The 22,518-nt window shown below is 40.0% G+C and overlaps 1 protein-coding gene across 2 annotated transcripts in view; it reads left to right on the top strand.

Annotated features, from left to right (window-relative positions):
• PLPPR1 (phospholipid phosphatase related 1) overlaps nt 1-22,518 on the top strand; it is a 259,951-nt gene that overhangs the window by 212,263 nt on the left and 25,170 nt on the right. For both annotated transcript variants that reach the window (XM_055302089.1, XM_055302088.1), the window contains exons 3-4: nt 5,689-5,877; nt 18,099-18,231. In XM_055302089.1, coding sequence (XP_055158064.1) covers nt 5,689-5,877; nt 18,099-18,231 — 322 coding nt within the window. The remainder of the gene's footprint in view (nt 1-5,688; nt 5,878-18,098; nt 18,232-22,518) is intronic.

Raw genomic sequence — 22,518 nt, 5'->3', positions numbered from 1 at the left:
ATTATTAACTTTCCTACAGATAAGGAAACTGACACTAGGAAACATTTGAATAGAGTACTTAAGTCTGGGGCACCTGAGTGGCTCAGTGGTTAAGCGTCTGCCTTTGGCTAAGCTGGTGATCCCAGGATCCTGGGATTAAGTCCTGCATCAGGCTCCCAGCAGCGAGCCTTCTTCTCCCTCTGCCTGTGTCTCTGCTTTTCTCTGTGTCTCTCATGAGTAAATAAATAAAATCTTAGGAAAAAAGTATTCAAGTCTGTAGCATATAGTTTACCCTTTAACGTCATGCTGGCTTATATTTGTGAACTGATTTTCCACAGGCCACTAAGTTCATGTGGAGAAATGCATCATATTTAATCATCATCCTGGGCTCCCACCTGTGATTCATGTGACATTATACAATTCATATAATCTCTCTCTTCCTCTGTTTCCTCACCTGCAAATGGAAGTAATATTATACCTATCTTGCAGGGTCATTGGGCAGAAACAGAGTTAATTTATGTAAAGTTCTTAAGACAGTACCTGGGACAAATGCATCATATATATCATTACCCTTACCGTCACCATCCCATCCTCCTCTTTCCTGGCTCTTGCCTCTGTTGTTTATGTGGGGAGCTTCCATCCCCTCTCAAAGGATCACACTTACTTCTAGAGGTGCCTAGGGAGGTGTCACATGGGCTTATGAGCAGTTTTCTCATGTTTCCCCCCCAGCTTACTAACTTGGTTCCTGCTTCCATCAGCGCCCTACTTGTGGGTTTCCAACCCAAGCCCTTGTATACAGCTACTGACACTGGTGCCTGGCTTGTTCTTTATTAATATGAAAAATATACAAGTCCTTAAAGTGGGCTGTTCCCTAGAGCCCTCAGTAAGACATTACTTTTGCATCACAACTGTGCCAAATCTTAACCATCTAAGCTCTGCTACAGTGTTCCTCCTGCTGAGTTTCTTCTTTTATCCCTGCTCTCTGTGGAATTGAACATATGCCCATGGGTCTTAGTCAAAACCAATCTCCTAAACAGACACTATGCTGCCCTATCCATCCCCTTGTACTCCCTTCTCTTCCATAGATCACCTTTTACCTATTCGTCTGTCAACTTGCTCCCTACCAGCTCACCAGGCACAGGCAGCCATGTAGGAACCCCAACTTGGGATCAGCTGACACCCTCCTACATATCTACGGATTACTGTCTGTTTCCTGTGTTTATGAGTACTCCCCAGTTGGATCACAAATTGTTTGAGGTCCTAGAGAACAAGTCTAAGAATCCTGCACCTTCACAGCACTTAGTTTGGGACTGAACACAGAGGCAGCCTCCACAAACAATGTTGGTTGACTCATTAATTTGCCATAGTCTTGATAACTCCTGGCAAAACCAGAATGAGAAACCTCTTTGGGGAGGGAAACATCCATTGCCTCAGGTAGAGTGACCTTAGCACCCCAGTTTGTTCAGGACTATTTTGGTTTTAGCCCTGCAAGGTGCCAGGCCCCAGGAAGCCCCTCAGTCCTGGACAAACTGAGATGGTCAGTCACCTAGACTAGGCTTCTCCAGTTTCAAATATGCCCCTTACACTCCAGACCAATACCAGTCCTTTCATTCCAACCTCACATGTCTGCTCCCTTTCTCCTGGATGTGTGTGGGGTGGGGGGGAGGTGTGTGCGTGCATGCATGTACTCTTTCACTTGCTGTCATGAGTCATACCATCATTACCTGTTCCCCCGCTCTTCCAGCTTGTATCAGGTTGTATAAATTAGTGGTCTGCAATTCCTCCAGACTTACAGACCAAAGGAAAAGGTACTGTCATCTCAGCCTTTTCCCTCAGCTTTGTAACCTTCCTCGTTATCACTTTTTGTGATCTTTAATCAGTGGAGGGTAGAAACACAATGCTCTCAACCAGGCAGGATTTCAGATATCGCTGGCTTCTGCCTTCTGAATCCTTGTGGAGTGGCCAGGATTTAATGCATTTTTTATATCAGATTGTTATTCTTGGGAAGTGCAGCTGAGGAAAAAGCCTGGTATGTGAGCTTCTTCCTCCCCCCCACTGCCATAATTGCTCCTTTCACATGGATTTCATCAACCCTCCACTTGCACTTGGGTCCGGCACAGCCTCACCATCTGCTCGTGTGACACCAACATTATGGCCTCCCTCCATGCATCCCTAAATGGGGCTGGAGAAGGCAACAGAGATGGCAAGTGTGCCAGCTGGCACCAGTGACATAAACCTAGACAGTGATGGATCATGGCCCAGGACAGAGAGGAAGAAGGGAGGACGCCGATGGCTAATTGTCCGCTGTCATCAGAGCTGCAGGGCGGACCTCTCTGGAAGCAGAACCAATGTGGTATTTCTGTTCCTGCAGTAAATGAAAAGCTCTTTTTAAATATGTGGTCACAAGAGAATGTTCAATAGAAAATAAACCTAGAGGGCAGCCCACGTGGCTCAGTGGTTTAGTGCCGCCTTCGGCCCGGGGTGTGGTCCTGGGGTCCCAGGATCGAGTCCAGTGTCAGGCTCCCTGCATGGAGCCTGCTTCTCCCTCTGCCTGTGTCTGTGTCTCTCTCTGTGTGTCCCTCATGAATAAATAAATAAAATCTTAAAAAAAAGAAACCTAGAAATGAAGATCTGAATTATTCTGGTTTTGCTTCTGTGCATCTCTAACTGGCATTACTGGGGACTCTCCAGGGAATTTAAGGATTACTTGAAAATGACAGGCAAGGGCTCCTGGCTGATCAGGGAGGCTGATCAGTGTAAGTAGACTTACGGCGCCAGGTCAGTGCCATCCCGTAGGCTGCCTAAGTTTCCACCTTCCTCTCCCGCCCTGAGTCTCCAAGATTCTCAGTTCTTTACTTCATGCCTTTCAATTGACTGATTCACGCATTCATTCAGTTCTCTCTGAATGCTGCTTCCAGGATTAAATTGGCCAGGCAGCTATTCAAGATTTGTTCTATAGATTTCAAATTTAGGCATATTGACCTTGGCTTTTTTGTTGCCATTATTGTTGATTTTGATGTATATGAAGTTAAGACAGTTCTATGTTCTAAAAATCTCAGTTCTGTGTTTTTCTAGTGAGTCTTTTTACCTATGTATATTTACTTTTGTCTACTTCACTTTCATCCTGCCCATTTTTAAATGGAAGTGGTAGCACAAAGGCACCCAGTAAAATATGATACTTGTCCTCATTAGAGGAAGATAGATGCCATCTTTGGGTTTTGTTTTATCTGAAAGCTCCCATAGATCCTGCCTATTATTCCCCAAATAGTTGTTTCCCAAGGGCTGATGAAGCCATGAGACAGAAATCTGTTTCCAGCCACATGGAGGAGACTCCTAGAAATCCCAGATCAGGGGCACCTGGGTGGCTCAGTGGTTGAACATCTGCCTTTGGCTCAGGTTGTGATTCCGGGGTCCCACATCAGGCTCCCCACAGGGAGCCTACTTCTCCCTCTGCCTATATCTTTACCTCACTCTCTGTGTCTCTCATGAATAAATAAATAAAATCTTAAAAAAAAAAGAAATCCCAGATCAGGCCTGTGCAGGAGGCATAGATAACCTTAGAGGTAAAGCCCCCAAACTGTGGGAATCATAGTGTTTGCTCAGCTCCAAAACATTCAGGTCAGCTGACTAGGTTCGTTCCCATCAGGTCAGTTCAGTTGACCAGGGAAGCACAAAAGAAATAGAAACCGCATGGCCTTGACTTTATGAACTAGCTGCCAGCAGGAGCAGCTTTGGAGCACCTCTCTTTCATACTTGTAGTAAATAGACTAATCCAAATCTCCTCTCTCTGGCTAAAAAGAAAAGAAAGAAAGTGCCGAAAACAGCAGAGCTGGCTGGCCTGAGCACTCGTGATTTACATGTGGTAAATCTCCAGGAAATAACATCAGGCGCAGAGAAACACTCAGGAGTGTCCCGAGATTACTAGATGGTCAGAGGTTGTGACAGAAGCTCTATTGGGGAAGAAGGGTCGAAAATGCCAGAAAGCAGCATATAGTCCTTGTAGAACCAGAGACAAGCGTATGAAGCACAACGCATGGAAAGTATGATATGCGACCTACTGGAAGTAAAGAAAGGTGACAATGGTTGAGGCCAGAGACAAAGAGCTTTATGGCAGAGTGGTTAGGGGTTCGCACTTTAGACACACTACAACTCAAGGCTTCTGAATGATTTCAGCTGGAATGGAGGAATTGCCGAGATAACATCCCACAAGTAGAGGCCGGACCTGGTTTCAGACAATGGGCAGAATGTAAAGCTTCTCTGCAGTGCTGTGGCTAGAGAACTGGGTATGAAATAGATAAAAACGCCAAATAGTGCCTCTCTGCATTAAAGTTGCCTCCCTCTGTACCTCTCTAGGCTTTTGCAGAGGGTGAAATTTTGATGTCGTGATACAGGTGTTTTTTTTTTCTTCTGGGGATCAGAAAATGTGGGTTTCTTTCTAGTCCTAGACTTACCCTGTAACAAGCTATGTCATGACCTTGGGTTAGTCATTCCAGGGCTGGAATATGAGCTTTAGCCTTCCTAAACCCTTCCTTCCCCCTCACTGCCGCATATGTACTTCCAAACAGAAACAATTTTGAGCCACAAATGATGTGCAAAGATGTCCTCCCAAGTTCTGATTTTTTCCCATCATTATTACATTGATACTTTTTTTAAAAATCACTTAATTTTTTTCCCTCCTTTCTAAGTTTCCCTACATTGATGATTCTCAACCTAAGTACCTGTTTGGCTTCCTTGTTGGATGATTCAGGAGTGATCATGTCCCCTTGTGGGCCTCAGCCTTCTCATCTATGAAATAAAGGTTTTAGACAGGAAGATCTCCAAGACCTCTTCCAGCTTAGTTTTCTGTGATTTCATAACCTCAAAAACCTATGTTCTTTCTACCTTTATCACCTTTATCTTGGCATTTTAGTGTTTCCAAATATGAATGAGAAAAATAATGTTGGCTTTTCTATATTCCCTCAACTTCTCATACCTACTAAAGCCTACATCTAAACCTCGGTGAGTATCTGGGATATTTGTGAGTGGAAATGAAAGGATAATTATGTCCCTTTTTATGTCTAAACCTTATGAAGGATCTGTGATTATAGTAAGATGTTATCAGGAAAGTCCTGGATTTACTGGTAGAAAGCATTTGGGAATAAAGGCACCTTTTTGGAGAAGGTATTCCTGGACCATGTGTTCGTCCCTGCCAATAATTCAGTCTTTAACCTTTCTAGGCTTTAGTTTTCCCGTTCATTTGTTCATTCATTCATGATTTACCTGCCTCTAATAGTTTATAATAAGGTAAGTATATCTCTAATATTTTATGAAATTTCTCAGGACCAGATCTCACATCTACATCTTGCCAATTCTTATGCCACTGCCCTTTGACTTTTCACCTCTGTTCTGATTGGAAATACTGCCTTGGCTGCCATGCATCTTCTGCGAGGGTGGCAGCAGAAGCTGGGTGTCTCTCTTAAGCCTTGCTGTGGTCTGCCTTTCCGATGGGAGCTGTTCATTATTTTCTGGAAGGTTTATATAACAGATGTTACAAGGCAGACAAGCAAGCACACACTCCCCGAGCCCAGAGCATGCTGAGCCAGGCACGCACACACTTGCCAATACCAAAAGGAGGAGAGCTGCTGGGGTGATGGAGGGAGTGTGCTCTGCGGGGCGAGCGCTGCTCCGAAGACCTGCTAATGTCTCTGTGTGGCCATGCTGTATTTTCAGCTTGTCATCATGGCTGGGACAGTGCTGCTTGCCTACTACTTCGAATGCACTGACACTTTTCAGGTGCATATCCAAGGATTCTTCTGTCAGGATGGAGACTTAATGAAGCCTTACCCGGGGACAGAGGAAGAAAGCTTCATCACCCCTCTGGTGCTCTATTGTGTGCTGGCTGCCACCCCAACTGCTATTGTAAGTACAGAATACTTCCTTCCTTATTGTCAGATACTAAATAACATTTCCTGTCTTCCTTTTCTCCTCTTTCCTCCCTTCCTGGGCATTCACCAGCAGCCTTATCGGTGGTGTCCTATTTCAGCCAAAATGGTGAATGGAGCTCTGCATTAAAAAAAAAAAAAAAAAAAATCTCATTAAAACAGGTCTTGTCTTTTATAGGTGGCTTTTGCTTTTTGGTATCTGAATTTAAAGATGTCTATATATATATACACACACACACACACACAAGATATATACAAGATTTTTTTCTATTTATACACACACACACATTTTTTTAAAGTAAATGTGGATATTGTAAATCAATTTACAATTACAATTTAGGCATGATTGGCTAATACGTTAAGAATAGCTACTGTGCTCTTGAAAAAATATGCTGTGGGGTGTGTGTATTTCAGAAGAGGTCTTGAATGTAAAATGCTGGTGCTGATATAAAGACTCAGATCAGAGTGGAATAGAATCCCCTGGGCCTGTGTCTCCTGCTGTTCTGATTGAACTTCCAGAAGGGCTGATGAGAGAAATCACTTGACCTAAAGTTTGCTGCGATTCATTCTTGGTGACTCTGACTGTGTTCACATTACATCACGTTCAATTCAGTTGCAACTTTACCTTCATTTATTTCATTTTTCTCTCTCATGAGGCAAAAAAAAAAAAATTGGCCACACTATTCTCGAGGGAAACTTTCAAAAGCATAAAGCTCAGATCTATATTATCTGATAAAGTGGTTTAACCCTTAGACATTTTAATTTCAATTTTAAAAATGACTTTGTGTGTGTTTCATAATAAACATTTCTATGTCTGAACATGCTACAAGGTCAGATTAGTTGGGGTGTAATCTCAGTTATCATTTCCCCTATCTCTTCTAAGGGCTGCCTCCTCTACCCCTGCCCCCTTACCCCCCACAATCACCCTCTCCTCTCTCTTTTGGTAATAAAAATATTGACTGGCATGCTAAGAAATATACTGACTGCTCAGACATTCAGTTCAGACATTTGTTTTCTATGCAAATGTTTTGTTTGCTTTAAGATGAGAAATGGAATAGAATTTTGAGGAGAAATAATATGGGCATAATGAACCCTGCTACTTTATTTCAATCATTGATCCTAGGCTCTGTAAGCCCCCCTTAAATGATAAGACTATGCTATAGCAATTAAGGTCAGCAGTGATAAAACTGTGGTATATTAGAGTGGTTAAAAAACAAGCTCTGCAGTCCAACACATCTGGATTTACATCCTGCCTATGTGACTTTGTACAAATCACTCTATTGCCCCCTGCCATAAAACATAGGAATAATATAACTCCCTATTTCATGGAGTTGTCATGAGACTTGAATAAGATTGTTCGTATGAGTGACTCTGCGCAGTGTCTGGCATGTACTGTTTAGCAGTAGGGGAACAAAGAGCCTGGCTGGAAACCGTTCTTCACCCTCTTCAGGGTCACAGGCCAACTTCCCGTACCTGAAGAGAATGAGACGCCACTTGGAAGCCCTGGAACTACAGGCAGTGGACTTAGTCTGGAATCACATCCTGATTTCTTTCTCTCAGAAGCATATAATTTTCTTATGTATTCACACATCTCTCTGAGTGATCCCTTGACTTACTAATGTATTCTCCTCTCTTCTTCCTAGTCCCAGGATATATATTATTGCCTAGGTTCTCCTGTAATTGCTTCTTGAAATTAGAGAGGTTTTTTTCCATTAAAAAAAAAAAAAAAAGCAAAGCCAGGGAAACAGATTAGGAAAAACTATGAACAAAAGAATTTGTGAATTAGAAAACAATAGAATTAACAAATAAAATCAGGAGCTAATTCTTTGAAAAGCAAAATGTGCAACCCCCTAGATAGTCTAGTATAGAAAGGCAGAAGTAAAAAAAAAATGTTAAGCATGTATATAAGCAAAAATACATAAACCTTTAAAAGTCTGTATTAAAATTGTATTTACAATTCTGTGCCAATAAATGCTTTCATCTCAATAAAATTGGTAATATTTTATGAAAAGATAATATATAAGCAAGGCCCTAAAAGGATGTAGGAAAGCTGAATAGTGAATAAAAACAGGATAAATTTTTAAACATGTCTAAAATTTATCTCACTAAATAGTATGAGGACATGTAGGTATAACATAAATTCCTTCAAACTTTCAAGGAATAGAAAATCCATAATTATATAAAATGTCCCAGAGCCTAAATATAAATGGAAAGCTTTTTAGTGCAAATTACAAAGCAAGAAAAATATAGATTTTAAACACTTAGAAAGTCTGTGTGTACACCCACAAAAGCACCCTGAGTAGCAAAAACAGTCTCCTTTATGAATGTTGATGCAAGCATATAGAAAAGGTTTGATAGACTTGTCTGCCTAAAAATAAGCATCTCTAACAAAAGAAAAAGACTGCAAAAAACTTACAGGATATAAGACTCAAAAAACTTACAGGATATAAGACTCAAATGTAAATATCCTTACTATTTTAAAAAATGAGCTTCCCCAAATAAAACCAGGAGAGGACAAGAATAAACAATTAATAAAACAGTAACTTGACCATGTGCATGTCAACATTTCTAAACTCATCAATTATCAAAGAAAAGTAATTTTGACAAGCACAGCATTTCCCTCTATGCAATTGAAAATGTTTTAAAGAAATTAGCCCATGTCATTGAAGGTACAGACACTTTCACACAGTTCTAGTAAAAGTGTAGACAGATATTTTCTTTTTAAAGAGCAGCTTATCAAAGATGTATTAAAAGTTTATAAAATTCAGACTCAGTTATTAATTCCATTCCCTGAATTTATGTTAAGGAAATAATCAGTTTTATATAAATACAAGGATTTGTGTATAGGGATATTCATGTCAGCTGTAGCTCCAATGAAAAACTTGGAACTGGCTAAATACACAGTACTGGGGGATTGTGTAAATACATTATGAGGCAGTTGTGTTTTTGAGACACCTTTAATAGCAATGAAACATGCTTTTGATTTAATGTTAAGATTTTTAAGGGCTAAAAAATATATATAATATTGCATGAAAATCTTTCTCCCTTTCACAAGAGAATCTAACCTCTTAATTTTCTGGGTGAGTTTTCCTAGAAAGGTTTTTAGTAGTATATATCAACTGTGTGGCTAGGCAAAGTTAACCCCTGATTGGTGAATTGCATCTGTACTTAGAGAACTGTAATTACCCGAGGAGGGGCCATGCTATTTCTAAGTGCAGTGACTCTAGAAATTTCACACATCCGCTGCAGGACCTTGAAATCTATGCCTGTGGAGTTGGCCGCACCATATGTTGACTCCTATAGAGCATGAGGTTTTTAAGCCATGGTGGCTCCTGCTTCCTCTGATATGTCTGTGGTCTCTTACACTTGAGCTATACTGCTGTGCTGGACCACTGTGAAGACACGTGCTGAAGAGGAGCATGTGATGCTTCCCTCCTTCCCAGCAGACAGTGCCAAATGTAGCATGTGGTTGTCTGTGGGTCTGAATCTTTAATGGCCCTAAGAAGATACCTGGTGTGTGTTGCAAGATAATCACAAATTTATAATTATACATAAAAAAAGAGTAGTATGAAATAAACTAAAAATTTACAGTCATTACCTATGAGTGCTAATGGTACAGTTAATTTTTTCTTCTCTTTTATCCTTTTATATACTCCTTTCCTAATTCTACAGGAATGTGTATTATTTTCAAATCAAAAGATACATTTTTAAAACATTGTTTACTCCAGTTCTTCTGGCAATAATTATGAAACAACCAATGTCTAATAAGACTTGAAAATGGCAATTCTAATAAACAAAAACACACATGGCCAAAAAACAAAAATAGGAAAACAGAACTTTGTGGAGAATTTTCTCTTCTTTCTGGGCAAAAATAATATTGCCTTGATTCTAAGATTTTCAGTAGAAACTGTTCTCCAGGCTGAAAATTTTGATTCTATCTCTTTCATTGACTTCCTTTTTCCCTAAATGACACAAATTCACATGGAAGTCAGTTGCTCCTATGTGAAGTTAAGGCGCATGGTCAATAAACAACTAAGAACCTATAGTTCTACTATAGCTCTCAAGTATGGAACCTTCTCCATTTCTTTGCTTCTTTGGGTGAAAAATGTGACCAATAATGCTAGCAGATCCCTAAGACATACGCTGAGGAATACTCCATAAATGATTATAAGCATGACATCTTAATTTACTTACATTCTGTAGTTTTTGCCTAATTTAGCCTCTTGACATCCCAGTGAAATAGAAAAGAGACACCCCAAAGAACATAGAGAAGGTGTGGTCCAGTTCCCTTCATTTTTGAGTTGAGAACCTCAAGCCTTAACTAGGTTAAATGATTCATTGAAGGTCCAGCTAGTTCTGTGTGTGACTGAACAGATAGCCACCCATTTGGTTCCACTTTTATTTTTCTCCCAAATGAGGGGCATTGCTAGGAGCCAAGGCTGATTACAGCTGTGACAGGTTAATGGTAGAGAACCGTGTGGCTTTGAAACACACTGACAGTGCTTGATCTTCCCCTAAGACCTGAAAAAAAGTGAGCAGCGTCAGGATAGAGAGCAAAATTCCTCTGATGCTCAGAGACATTTCCTGGGAGGAAAGAACTGTGTTCATTTCTTCTGTCCCATCCTAGGGAGGTATAGCTTGTCCAAGAGCAGCTTTTATTGGGCCATTGGGATCCAGATCCCAAGTGTCTAACAGAGCACCGTCCCTGCTTCAGAGTGTGCATTCCCTTCACGCTGCTGTCATCTGATCTCAGGTTGGGTGTGTCAGGAGAGGCAAAGATCCAGTCATGGCTTTGCCTCCAGTAATTGTGTGACCTCTGGTAAGTCATATTCCCTCGATAGGTTCAATTTCTCATCTGTAAATAAAAGGAGGGATTGGGCTAATGATCTCCAGGATACTTCCAGTTCTAACATTCCATGAAAGCTATAAAAAGAAATAAAAATATTTTTTTTTAAAAAGCATTCTGATTGGAAAGTTCCACATGTCATGTTCCCAATCCCCATGTTTCAACTTTCTTTCTGGAGTTTGATTTTATACTCTGTGCCTGGTCAGGTTTTCATAGAACTGCATGGAGTTTTTGTTGTCTTTGTTCATTTCTTCCTTAAGCCCATTTCCTGTTTTCATTGGAGTAGGAAGAAGGCATGATCCCCGTGGGGTGACTTGTATGACATTAACGAATGGCGATTTTCAGAAAAGTAGCACAACCTGGACTTGTCCTTGGTTTACTGTGCATTCTAAAGCACAAAGGATGTAGGAAAACCTAGCACCTTCCACTGCTCTGTCTCTTTGGATGGGCATTAACAACTCCATTCATGACTGCAGGGACGCACAAGAAAGGCACAAGGGAAAAGACTCTGCTGAGTGTTTGACCTGTCAGTTCCTATTTCTCCTTTTGTGCTTTGCTGTCAGAAGAGATCAACATCATGTCAGGGCAAAGCCACATGGGCATTAAACTGCACAGGGACAGGCCACTGCTGTCTCAGATCTTCAGGAAAGGTTAGCGCTTGGGGGATTTATTGTGTCCAGAACAGTTTAACCAAAAGTGGTAGCTCATACTTCCAAGAAATCTGCAGGGTGCCTTCTAACCAATGTGGAATCCCTGGATGACTACTGCCTCTGGCCTCCTGAAGAAACTTGTACACTCTGAGTCAAGGGCAGTGAGCCTGCTTGGATAAGAGGATTTAACTCAGCAGAGAATCTGATTTACCTTTATTTTACCAGCCCCAGCACCACAAGACATGAGAAAAATGGCTATTAAACGTTTTTCTTGGCCTCACAACAAAGTGACAGGGGAGTATTTAGTATTGAAGCAGCAGAACATTTGATGCCTAGCCCGAGAGAATTGAAACAGCTCGCAGTTTGCATGCAACTGTGCACGCACGCATATATAAGACTAATCTAGAATTTCGTACGAAAGGAAGAGACAAACACAGTTTGATAGAAAGGCACAAATTGGAGGAAATTGTGAATCTTCATTTGGGGGGTTTCCGGGCTGTAAGCTCTTGGAGTGAATATAAAAGCCCAAAACACAGTGTGGAACAGAGTGGGCTCTCACTAAATGTAAGTCTGTTGGCTGGCTGACGTGGGACGCAGCTGCTGAAGCAAAGGCGGCATTGTGGGACTTTGCACTGCCTCAGAATCTGCCTCTTCCAGGCTCTGAATAATCTCATCTATTGAAACCCCTTTTAACACTTTATAATTCACATCTTTTTCCCTTTCGTACATGATCACATGACTTCCTTTTTGGTTTTTTGTTTCTTACCATGAGAACATCATTTTGTTGTTGTTGATGCTAAGGTACTTAGTCTTTACAATTACATTTTTCTTTTCTGGGCAAGATTTATAGGTATACCCATTAATGATTGTGGATTTTTTAAAACTTAAAAAAATGTGTTTCCCCATCTTCTATCAATGCTACACATGAATGCTCTAAATTCTTTCACAGATTGTCTCTTCCCCTCACATCATCCCACAGAAAGACTTGGTTGCCATCTTTGAGATGCCCCTTCTAGTGATTGCTGGTGATTGTGGGAAGGAGTTTTGATAATTTGCTCCTTGAAAAGCCTCTTTGCCTAAAAATACATGCTGGTCAATTTAGTTAGTTATCCCAATGCATTTTGCTTTTTATTGAGAGGAGTGTTCTACCTAACGCATTTTAAATTCCAATTTTTCTGATATCCACTGTCCAGGATAAAGCATAAGAGACTACTGTGATTTGGAATATAGCATACCACCTTGGTATTACATTTTATAACAGGTATCAACTGAAGACTGCCTTCGGAGTGGGTTGAAATGAGTCCTGGATTAACACCAGGAGGGAGGCCCCAATCCACAAATAGTTGCTGAACAACTTCCAAAATGCCATCATGCAAATGGTCTTGACTCTGTTGAAGCCTTGATCTTTAAAAGGCATAGGAAGTATCTGGAGTTGAATTTCTTACTTATACTTAGATGTAATAAAGCAGAAATCAAGAGCTCTTGAACCAACCAGAGCTCAGCAACTGAGCCTCTGCAAGACGCCTCTGCAGATCTGGGTTGTCCATGGCATTCAGTGGGGAAAGATTAGAGCAGAACGTGAAGATGTGGGCAGTCAGGACTGTCAGCACAGTCTGTATATTTTATATTTCCTGGGTCACTAAACAAAATCTACCACAAAAGCCATGCCTGCCTTTCTTAGAAGTGCTCATGACTATGGAAAGCTCCCAGGAGAATATTGGAAGCATCCAGAAATCCCTGGGACTGAAAGCTATTAAATAGCTGAAGCTATTTAAATGCTAATATTGGGAAGTATACAAAGAACCCTCTCCTTTTCCTCAGAGTATAATCCACAGAAATCGCAGAGGGGGATTTGCAACCTTTACCGTCCTTTAGGAACCCAAGTGACAGAGATAGCAGGCAACAGGATGACTCTGGAGTAGGTTGCATCCACTTTGCTTAAGGAAAGATTACTTGGTGAGGGCAAAGTCCTGTGGGATTTTGAAAGTGAACTAAGGCCCTGGAGAGTTTAACCAGTGGAACTGAGATTGAAGCCCAATTATGTGATATCAGTTTCCCTTCCTCAGTGCTGTCTTGTCAGTTCCTATCATAACAGCAAAATGTTTGAGCTAGAACAGCACAGTCCAGGACTTCTTGTCCGACACGTGAGAAACTGAGGCCCAAAGAGGTTCAGTGACCAGTCTAAGATCAAATACCTGGTTGGGGGCAGAACAGAACTGGAGTCATACCATGTTTCCTTACTCCAGAAGTAGAGACAATGATTTTTTTAAAAATCATTCTCAACAGACATTCTTGCCTAATAGGCCAGGAAATAAAGACAAGAAACATTCCTTGAGCATCTACAGATGCTTTGATGTACATTTTAAAAAATACTGTAAACTATTTTCAGATACAGTTATTACCCTCATGTTCAAAGTCATGAAAAAAGAAACTGGATTCATAAAGGTTCAATTACTTGACCCAAATCGCACATCAAGAGAAGAGAGAGCTGGGATTTCATTTCTACAGCCCACATTCAAGAAACAGCAATGACTGATCTTGCCAAGTACCAGAGCCACAACTAGCATATGTGTGAACCCAAAACATATATTACAGGAGTTCTAGATGCCCTTTTTAGTGACAACCACGTGTAACATGCAATGAATCCCCCTTACAATATGAGATTGCAATACATCTTCCAGTGACTATTTTTTCCTGAAAACTGTTTTTATTTTGAAATCTAAAAACTGTTCCCTAAATATTTTACATTTATATCACTTATTTGTCACTTACCAGATCTCCTGTGAAACACTGTGAGGAAGATCTAAAAGATAACACACCAGACTATTATACCATATTCCAGGATTATTTGTTTATTTCTTTGCCGTTTGGGTTTATATATCTGAAATACAACTTTATCAAGTTAGAACAGTTGTCCTCCTTACTTAAAGTATATTAACTATTCTTTAAATGTCTTATGTCACTTGGGGTTGTAGCCAGCATAGCTGGGGGATAAGAAGTGCACCAATGGAAGTCATTTGCAGTTCATTCATTGCCAGATCTAGAGTTTGGCCTTGGTCATTTCTCACCAGAGGGTATTCTGATTTGCTGTGAATAATATGATGTTTGTCAGCCAACAATCAGAAAGGCAATAATAGGGAAACCAGGGCCAAACACCTAGAGAGTCCCACATGTCCCAGTTGCTCTCTGAACAGAGGGGTAGGTAGAGGCAGAGTGTGTGTAGCAAAGACACAGATGGAGAAACCCAGCCATTGCCAAAACCAGAATCATAAATCTGCCACCGTGTACAAAATAGCATTCAATGTGGGCAGGAGGCCTGTCAGGAAAGAAAAGAGACCCCCTTCTCTTAACAGGCAGCGTTCTCTCTTTCTCTCTCCAAATATAATCAGGCCCTATATGAGACTATAGGACCCAGTAGATAGACAAATAACACCCTATGTATGGTCAGCAAAACACAGAAAAATGAACATCCATGAAGCCCACTCCCTGGGGTCTGAGAGCTGGATTGTTTCTTCAGCAACATTTATGTCCACCACAGTTTTAACTGAAAACCAGGAATATTTTTCTACCTTTTAGTTATAAAATCACCCCTTTCCTCCTTTTCTTCCTTCCTTCCTTCCTTCCTTCCTTCCTTCCTTCCTTATGGAGGTATTTATTATCACTTAATATATTCCCAGCATTATGTCAGTAGCCAGATATATAAGTAAGTCTATATCCTTGCTCTGTTTTTTTTCTTTTATGCTTCATACCTTAATTGGAATTTGAATATTGTTGACCAATAGTAACAATTCTTGTACCACATATAACCTTTGACATGAGAGTCTTAGATTTGACTTCTGGACGTTTTATTTGAGTTCCATACCAAATTCTGTTTGGTTTGGTATGACATGGAGTGATTTTGTTGAGATTTTTATGTGGGTATATGTATATGCACATGTGTATTTTTAACAAGAATGGGCTGTATATAGATTTTCTCACACATTTTCTTGCTTTTTTTTTTGTCCTCATGTGTGAGTAGTGGAAAGCTTCACTAAATTGAGAATCTCTAGAACATGCACATCTCTTTCCTATTGAGTAAGAATGTTTTGGGCTTCTGGAATGGCTAAGGCAAGCAATGCTTATTTCTTTTCATATATATCCTTACGTGTTTATCACCTTCCATCCCATTTCCCTGATTTACTTTGTAATCATATGTCATTTCATGACATTATATGGTGTATTTATTAGTTTCCTGTGTCCTCCCTACACACACATACACACTAGACATCTGTTTATGGCTATGCCTCCAGTGCTAAAACAATTCCTGGCAGAGTGGGTGCTCCCTCTCCAAAACTGTTGAATACAAAATTAATATATGAGTGAATTTAGTTCAGAAGAGATAATTCACTTTGTATTACTTAGTCCTTGGTTTTTATTTAATCTTAAGCAATACACCAAGAATGGTGTGCTTTCTGGTCCATATTGTCAATTTCCTGCATTGTTCATCTTCAGAGAAATTAAGGTCAGAGGATTCTATCTATAAGAAGATCCTCTAAAAATTCAATCTTTTATTCATTCAACAAATATTGGTTGAGCCTACTGTATATCAGTCCCTGTCCTAAACACCATACAAAGAATGGCAAAAGTCCTTCCCATAAGGATATCATAGTCAGATGAAGAGGGACACACAAACACTAATTGCAATTAATTGGGTAGATGTCAAGATAGAGATTTGTATAATGTGTTGTGGGAGCAATGAGCAGACAGGTTCCCTCTTTTCCTGAGGGGATCTGGTAAAGGCTTTGGGAAGAATGGTGACATTTTCATTGAATCTGGAAGGATAAATGATGGAAATCGTTTTTTGTTCTTTATCATTTACCTCATTAAACCCGTATTCCAAAAGCCCTTCATTAATCTGATATGCTTAATTCATTCAGCATCAAATTACTACTTTGTACCTTACATTTGGCTAAGCCCTGGGGGGAGTATAACCAAGAATAAGACAGACAGGACATCCCATAACAAAGATCAACAATAATAATATGTAACCATTTCTGATAAGAAATAGAAAAGAGAAACACAAGGTAAGAAATCCGTGTATAACGAGAATATCTGAGCTGGTCTGTGGAATGAGAGAAAGCTCCCTCAAGGAAATACTATTTCACGTATCCAAGCATGCATGAATTTATCCCCATCTGTTCACTAAGATAAAGAAGAGCAGTGCAGTTCCATCATGTACACTAAGGACAAACAGAACCCCTTGGCACCTTATTTTAGGAGAGAGAGGTGTTACTAGAAAAGAAGGAGAGCTGAGTTCGCAAAGCTATTCAAATTATTTGTCCATGGCAGATCATCAACTCATTGTTAATTCCAAGGGACATAAGGCACAACATATTTCTAATTCTGAACAACCATACTTAGCACCTGCCAATGTGATGCATGCTATTGTGTGCCTGTCTGACCCTAGTTCTGTCTCCTCTTGCCAATCTCCTGCCCCATTCTGACTTGCCCCTAGTTCTGTTTCCACAACACCATTCTGTCTTGTACTTTAATAGCATCTGAGATTCTCAGTATTTAAAACATATTACACTTAATTGTTTTGTTTTCTATGTTCTCAATATTAAACACAAATTCAACAAATATCTTTATCGAGTCAGTACTAAGTAAAATTGTAAGTGGTTGAGATGAAGGCTCTGGAACCAGGTCTTCTTAGCTTCAGAGCTGGGGTTTGTGACTTACTAACTCTGACGTTGGACAAATTATTTCATCCCTCTGTGCCTCAGATGTTATATTTGTACAATCAGGATAACGTGCACACAGAAAAATGTGTAATGGCCACATTCTAGTGCTGCCCCGATACTGAACTTTCTTTCTTCACCAATGAAACAAGGGTAATGATACCTACACTAGGAACCTTCTGAGAAAGAAAAATACTATGATGAAGTGCCTGACACCTAGTTATCAATGGATGATGGTAATTCGTAACTTTATTCTTCATTGGTGGTGCTCAGATTTCACCCAACAACTTACCTGCCTCCAGTTCCTGATTTTAAATAGAAATACACTGTGCTGAGTGCTAGAAGCATAATCAAGAAACATAGGAGGTAGCCAGTTCCTGTCCTCGGGGAGCTTACAGTCTACACAAAGGCATTATGATTTATATAGTAAATATATATGTATTAGTTCAAGATAACAAGAGAGAGAAGTGCCAATTATAAAGAAGGGACAGTCAGCCGGTTCACAGTATGAGAAATATAACTCAGGCCAACATGTTCAAATAAAGATTTTTCAGGTAAATAACATATTGTCACATAATGAAATAAATTGTGATGTGTGTTTAGAATGCCTTATTGGGCACATGACTGTCCCAGTCATTTTTCATCATTGCAGCTCACACATTCAGTTAAAAAAAAAAAAATTCAGTCCAGCATGAGTGAACCTTCTCATCGATTCTATTACAATTGATTATTTCAACCTATGTTTTTATATGAATTTAGAATTTAGAGTATAAACCTCACTGAAATGATCAATTATTGCCATCTCTAATTCTTTTGGAGAATTAAATGCAAACTACTTTAACTCTCTATCTCTGCAGTATTACATCTTTTAAAAGGATTTGGAACCTCAGAAGTTTGGGTTTTGCTTTCAGTTTTTTAAAGCCACTGATCTCTTTTATCAGACAGCTCTCTCCAACTTGACATTTCTTAAACATTCCTTCTCCAGATTTTTATTGGAGAGATATCCATGTATTTTATAAAGTCAACCAGAGAATCTCTGATTGCCCAGGAGAAAACCATTCTGACCGGAGAATGCTGTTACCTGAACCCCTTACTCCGAAGGATCATAAGATTCATAGGTGAGTACAAAAGCATGCTGAACCAAGCCCTCACTTATAGGTATAATCTACTAAACTTACTACAGATGAACATGCTTGATGAAATAAACTAAGCTATGGAGGCATCAACTTTAATAGCAAGAGTTTTGGGACACCTGAGTGGCTCAGCGGTTGTGTCTGCCTTTGGCTCAGGGCATAATCCTGGAGTCCTGGGATCGAGTCCCACATCAGGCTTCCTGCATGGAGCCTGCTTCTCCGTCTGCCTATGTCTCTGCCTCTCTCTGTGTGTCTCTCATGAATAAATAAATAAAATCTTTAAAAAATAAATAAATAAAAGCAAGAGTTTCTTTAGGGATCTTCTGGGAAGTGCAGAAATTGAGGCTGATCATAGTGCCAAGTCCAATTTCTCATCCTTGAAGTGAAGCAGTACTTATTAAATTTTCTTACAAATTATTTCAACTTGCATTTTTTCCCTACACAATATTTATCTGAGACTCCCTTTGGACATATATTTTAATACTGACCAGATATTGTCATATACCCTTTAACTGAGTCAGGCAAGGGTGTGGGGGCACAGCAAGGGACACCAATAGAATGAATTTAGAAACAATCAAATTTCCTGACAGAGATTGCCCATCCAGTATAATTTTTTTATACAGGGAACTCTACACAAAGTATGAGAAATCTAATCCATCAGATTCTGGAAAACAATGCCTTCCAAGGTTGGAGAACAAATGGTTTTATTAGTGTTCATGATAAAGAAATAATTAAGGCATGTGCTATGTCTCTCTAGGATTTAAAAAAAAAACATCTGAGGTGATATGGATAATAATTATAGAATGGGAATGAATATGTATATGGGAATAGGTAGGAAGAGAGAGGCAGTAGAGTTCCTACACAGTAAATACTCAATAAATAACTGTTAGGGTGTTCAAATGAGATCTTAGAAATACCTACTGACCAGATCTTCATGGGAGACAGGATAAAACTCCCACAGTGTGAACATGGCTGCTATTAAATCAAGCTATGCTACCATTTAAAACCCACAAAATTGACGGCTAAGAAAGTGAAGGCCAGAATACAACATCCTCTCAGCTCTTGGTTATCCTTAATCCTGGTTTTTTTTTTTCCTATTATAGAAAAGGGTTGGGGACACCTGGGTGGCTCATCAGTTAAGCCTCTGCCTTCAGCTCTAGGCGTGATCCTGGAGCCCCGGGATCGAGTCCCACATCAGGCTCCCTGCCTGAAGCTTGCTTCTCCCTCTGCCTATGTCTCTGTCTCTGTCTGTCTCTCTGTGTGTGTGTATGTCTCTCATGAATGAATAAATAAAATCTTAAAAAAAAAAAAAGAAAAGGGTTGGATTTCCTCAAGTCATAAGCAAATGACCACATTGAATTTGAATATGCAGGAACTTCTGTGATTGGAGTGGGAATGAGGGATGTAGAAGAGTGGGAAGCCTAAGAAAATCTAATTTAAGAAGCAACTCTTAACATTAAAGTAGTCTTCAAGGGCTCCTGGTGGCTCAGGTTATGTATGATTCAGAGGTCCTGGGATCAAGCCCTGAATAAAGTTCCCTGTTCTGTGAGGAGACTGTTTCTCCCCCTTCCTCTGCCACTCCTCCTTGCTCATGCGAACTCTCTCTCTCTGTTCTGTCTCTGTCTCTCTCTCAAATAAATAAATAAATAAAATCATTAAAAAAAAAGTCTTCAGCATCTCCTGATGATATTTGCAGAATGACCTGTGGAAGTCTGCAATCACTGGATAATCCCTGGTCAAGATGATGTCACCACTGTCTGAGTTCACTCATTCCAAACAGTGGTGCCTTCAAAGATATCCAGTGTTTGGCCACTTCCCACTAGACTGGCTAGGTAACAAATTATCAGGAGAAAACAAAAGGAGAGAAGAGAATCTTTACAGGATGGTAGACTAGACACTTTATAAACATTGTTTTCACTTAACCCACCCAACACCCTGTAAGGTAATTTATAATCCTAATTGTACAGATGAAGAATTTGATATAAAATTGGATAAGGTTGGGGATCCCTGGATGGCTCAGCAGTTTAGCGCCTGCCTTTGGCCCAGGGTGTGATCCTGGAGTCCTGGGTTCGAATCCCGTGTCAGGTTTCCTGCATGGAACCTGCTTCTCTCTCTGCCTGCTTCTCCCTCGGCCTGTCTCTCTCTCTCTCTCTCTCTCTCTCTCTGTCATGAATAAATAATAAAATATTTTTAAAAATTAAAATGGGATAAAGTTACTTTTCCCAAGGAAAGAAGTGGGAGTGGGAGAGTGTATATGTCTACAGACATTTATATAATTTGATTCAAAGAAGATTTTATGATCACTAATCAGATAATTAGAGCAAGTTATTCAAAGCAGAAGGTTATTTGATTACAATCAAGTGGAGATATCTTTAAAGGTCACCGTTGCTTTTCCTTGGCAAAGATAAGGATCAGGGCAGAGTCTAAAGCGTAGAAATTGTACCTGGTGTCTATCATGTATATAGACCTGACTCTGTGCATGGTCAGGACAAGACTTTGCTGAGGGACATCAAAAGGCCCCACCCTCCAGGAACAAAACCTGCAGATTGCTGGTGCTACCTGAAATTCGAATTGGGAGTCAGTGCATTGAGCTGAGGTGTGGTTTCAGGAGGATGACTAAAGTAGAAAAGTTTCACCTTGGAGGAACATCAAACTCCCATTTTCATAACCAATAACACATGAGTCCTTTGGAGTCTATCATAAGCTAACAGAGATGCTGCTCACAGGGAAGGGATGCTTGTGTGGGGAGACAGCCAGCAGGTAACATGCAAATCTTGGAGAATTAGAGGAACAGCATCAAGAGAGAGAAAAGAGATTTCTAGGTAGGGAAGCATTTGCTTCATGCCTTCCCTCGTTTGTTTTATGGCACCAGAATCTGCCCAGTTGCTTAAAACAAAGTGCTAGAGGTCACCTTAAGCAATCTGAGAACTTGTTAGAAATGTACATTCTTAGGCCTCGTCCCATGCCTACCAAATCAGAAAGTCCGGGAATGGAGCCTGATGATCTGTATTTCATGCCAGGTGTTGCATTTAGGTAGTTCTGGTGCACTCTGAAGTTTGGGAGCCCAGGTATAGGCCACTGAAATGTTTTGCCCTGTAAGTGGTTTCCCTACATCTCGTCTTGCAACGTGGCTCCATGTACCCCAGGCCCAAAAAAATGTCATCCACTGTCCATTTTACAGTTCTTTCTGGAACAAAACTATGATCAAGTCATTTCCCTGCTTAAATTGTTTCAAAGCATTCCTAGTGTTTTGAACAATGCAGTGCTTAACCCTGGTTCCTGCTCATGTGCTATTCCTTCTGCTTGGGGCACCCCATTGCCATCCTCTCACCCTTAAAGCTGACAATCCTACTCATCCTCCAGAACACTGCTTACACGTTACCTTTTTTACCACCCCAGACAGCTAGCCACCTCCTCTCCCAGGCCCCCACTGAGTGTGTTTATAGGCACCTACCATATCCATGTAGTTATCTTTACTTTGTGATTCTTTAGGGAACAAAGACTGTATCCTTTCACTGTTTATCAACAGCATATTCCAAAATGTCTGGCACATAGTAGGTTTTCAACATTTTTTTTGATAAGTAAAGAACAAAGATTGACTTTGTTAAATCACAGATTTGCCTAAAATTGCTTCCATAAATGCTGGTTCATAAATTATTCATTTGCCTCCTGTTTAATTAACTTTATTACCACTCTTCAGCTTAGTTCTAGGAAATTAAAGTACATATGTTAGGCAATTTCTATGAGAAAGTCAGAGAATTCTGCTCTAGCTTCATGTAGGAGAGTTGGAGGTGGAGGGGAGGGGTCTATGTATCTTAAGAAGAGCAACCTACTTTGAGTATCTGGATTCATGTGGTTTTTTAAGAGGAACAAGCATACTACTTAAAGATCCTTTAAATGGGGAGGTTTCCTTTGAAAATATGAAGTAGAGTAAGGCAGTAATCAAATGTATTAGATATGTTATTCTAAAGAGCTTAACAGTCCTTTTGTCTAACCTAGTAGCCACCAAAAATAATCAGAAAATGACAGCTGTTTTAGCTATTTTAATTAAGTTGAAATTGCATGACTTTCTCTTGCAGTTTATGTAATTATTCTAGAATCCATTACAAATAGTATTTCCTGACAAATATGATCAGCTTCTCATTACAAAATGACCAGTGAATTAGCAAAATATTTTTAAGTAAAGTAACGCTTTTTGCTGTCAAGTGTGAGGAAAAACTGGAGATTCGAATACATTTCTGGAAGAACTATATCCATATACTCTTTCTGCAT

This window comes from Nyctereutes procyonoides, unplaced genomic scaffold, assembly GCF_905146905.1.
Source record: "Nyctereutes procyonoides isolate TBG_1078 unplaced genomic scaffold, NYPRO_anot_genome, whole genome shotgun sequence".
Classification (NCBI taxonomy): Eukaryota; Metazoa; Chordata; class Mammalia; order Carnivora; family Canidae; genus Nyctereutes; species Nyctereutes procyonoides.
The sequence above is the reverse complement of the archived record's forward strand: the minus strand, read 5'-3'. Positions and strand labels throughout refer to the sequence as shown.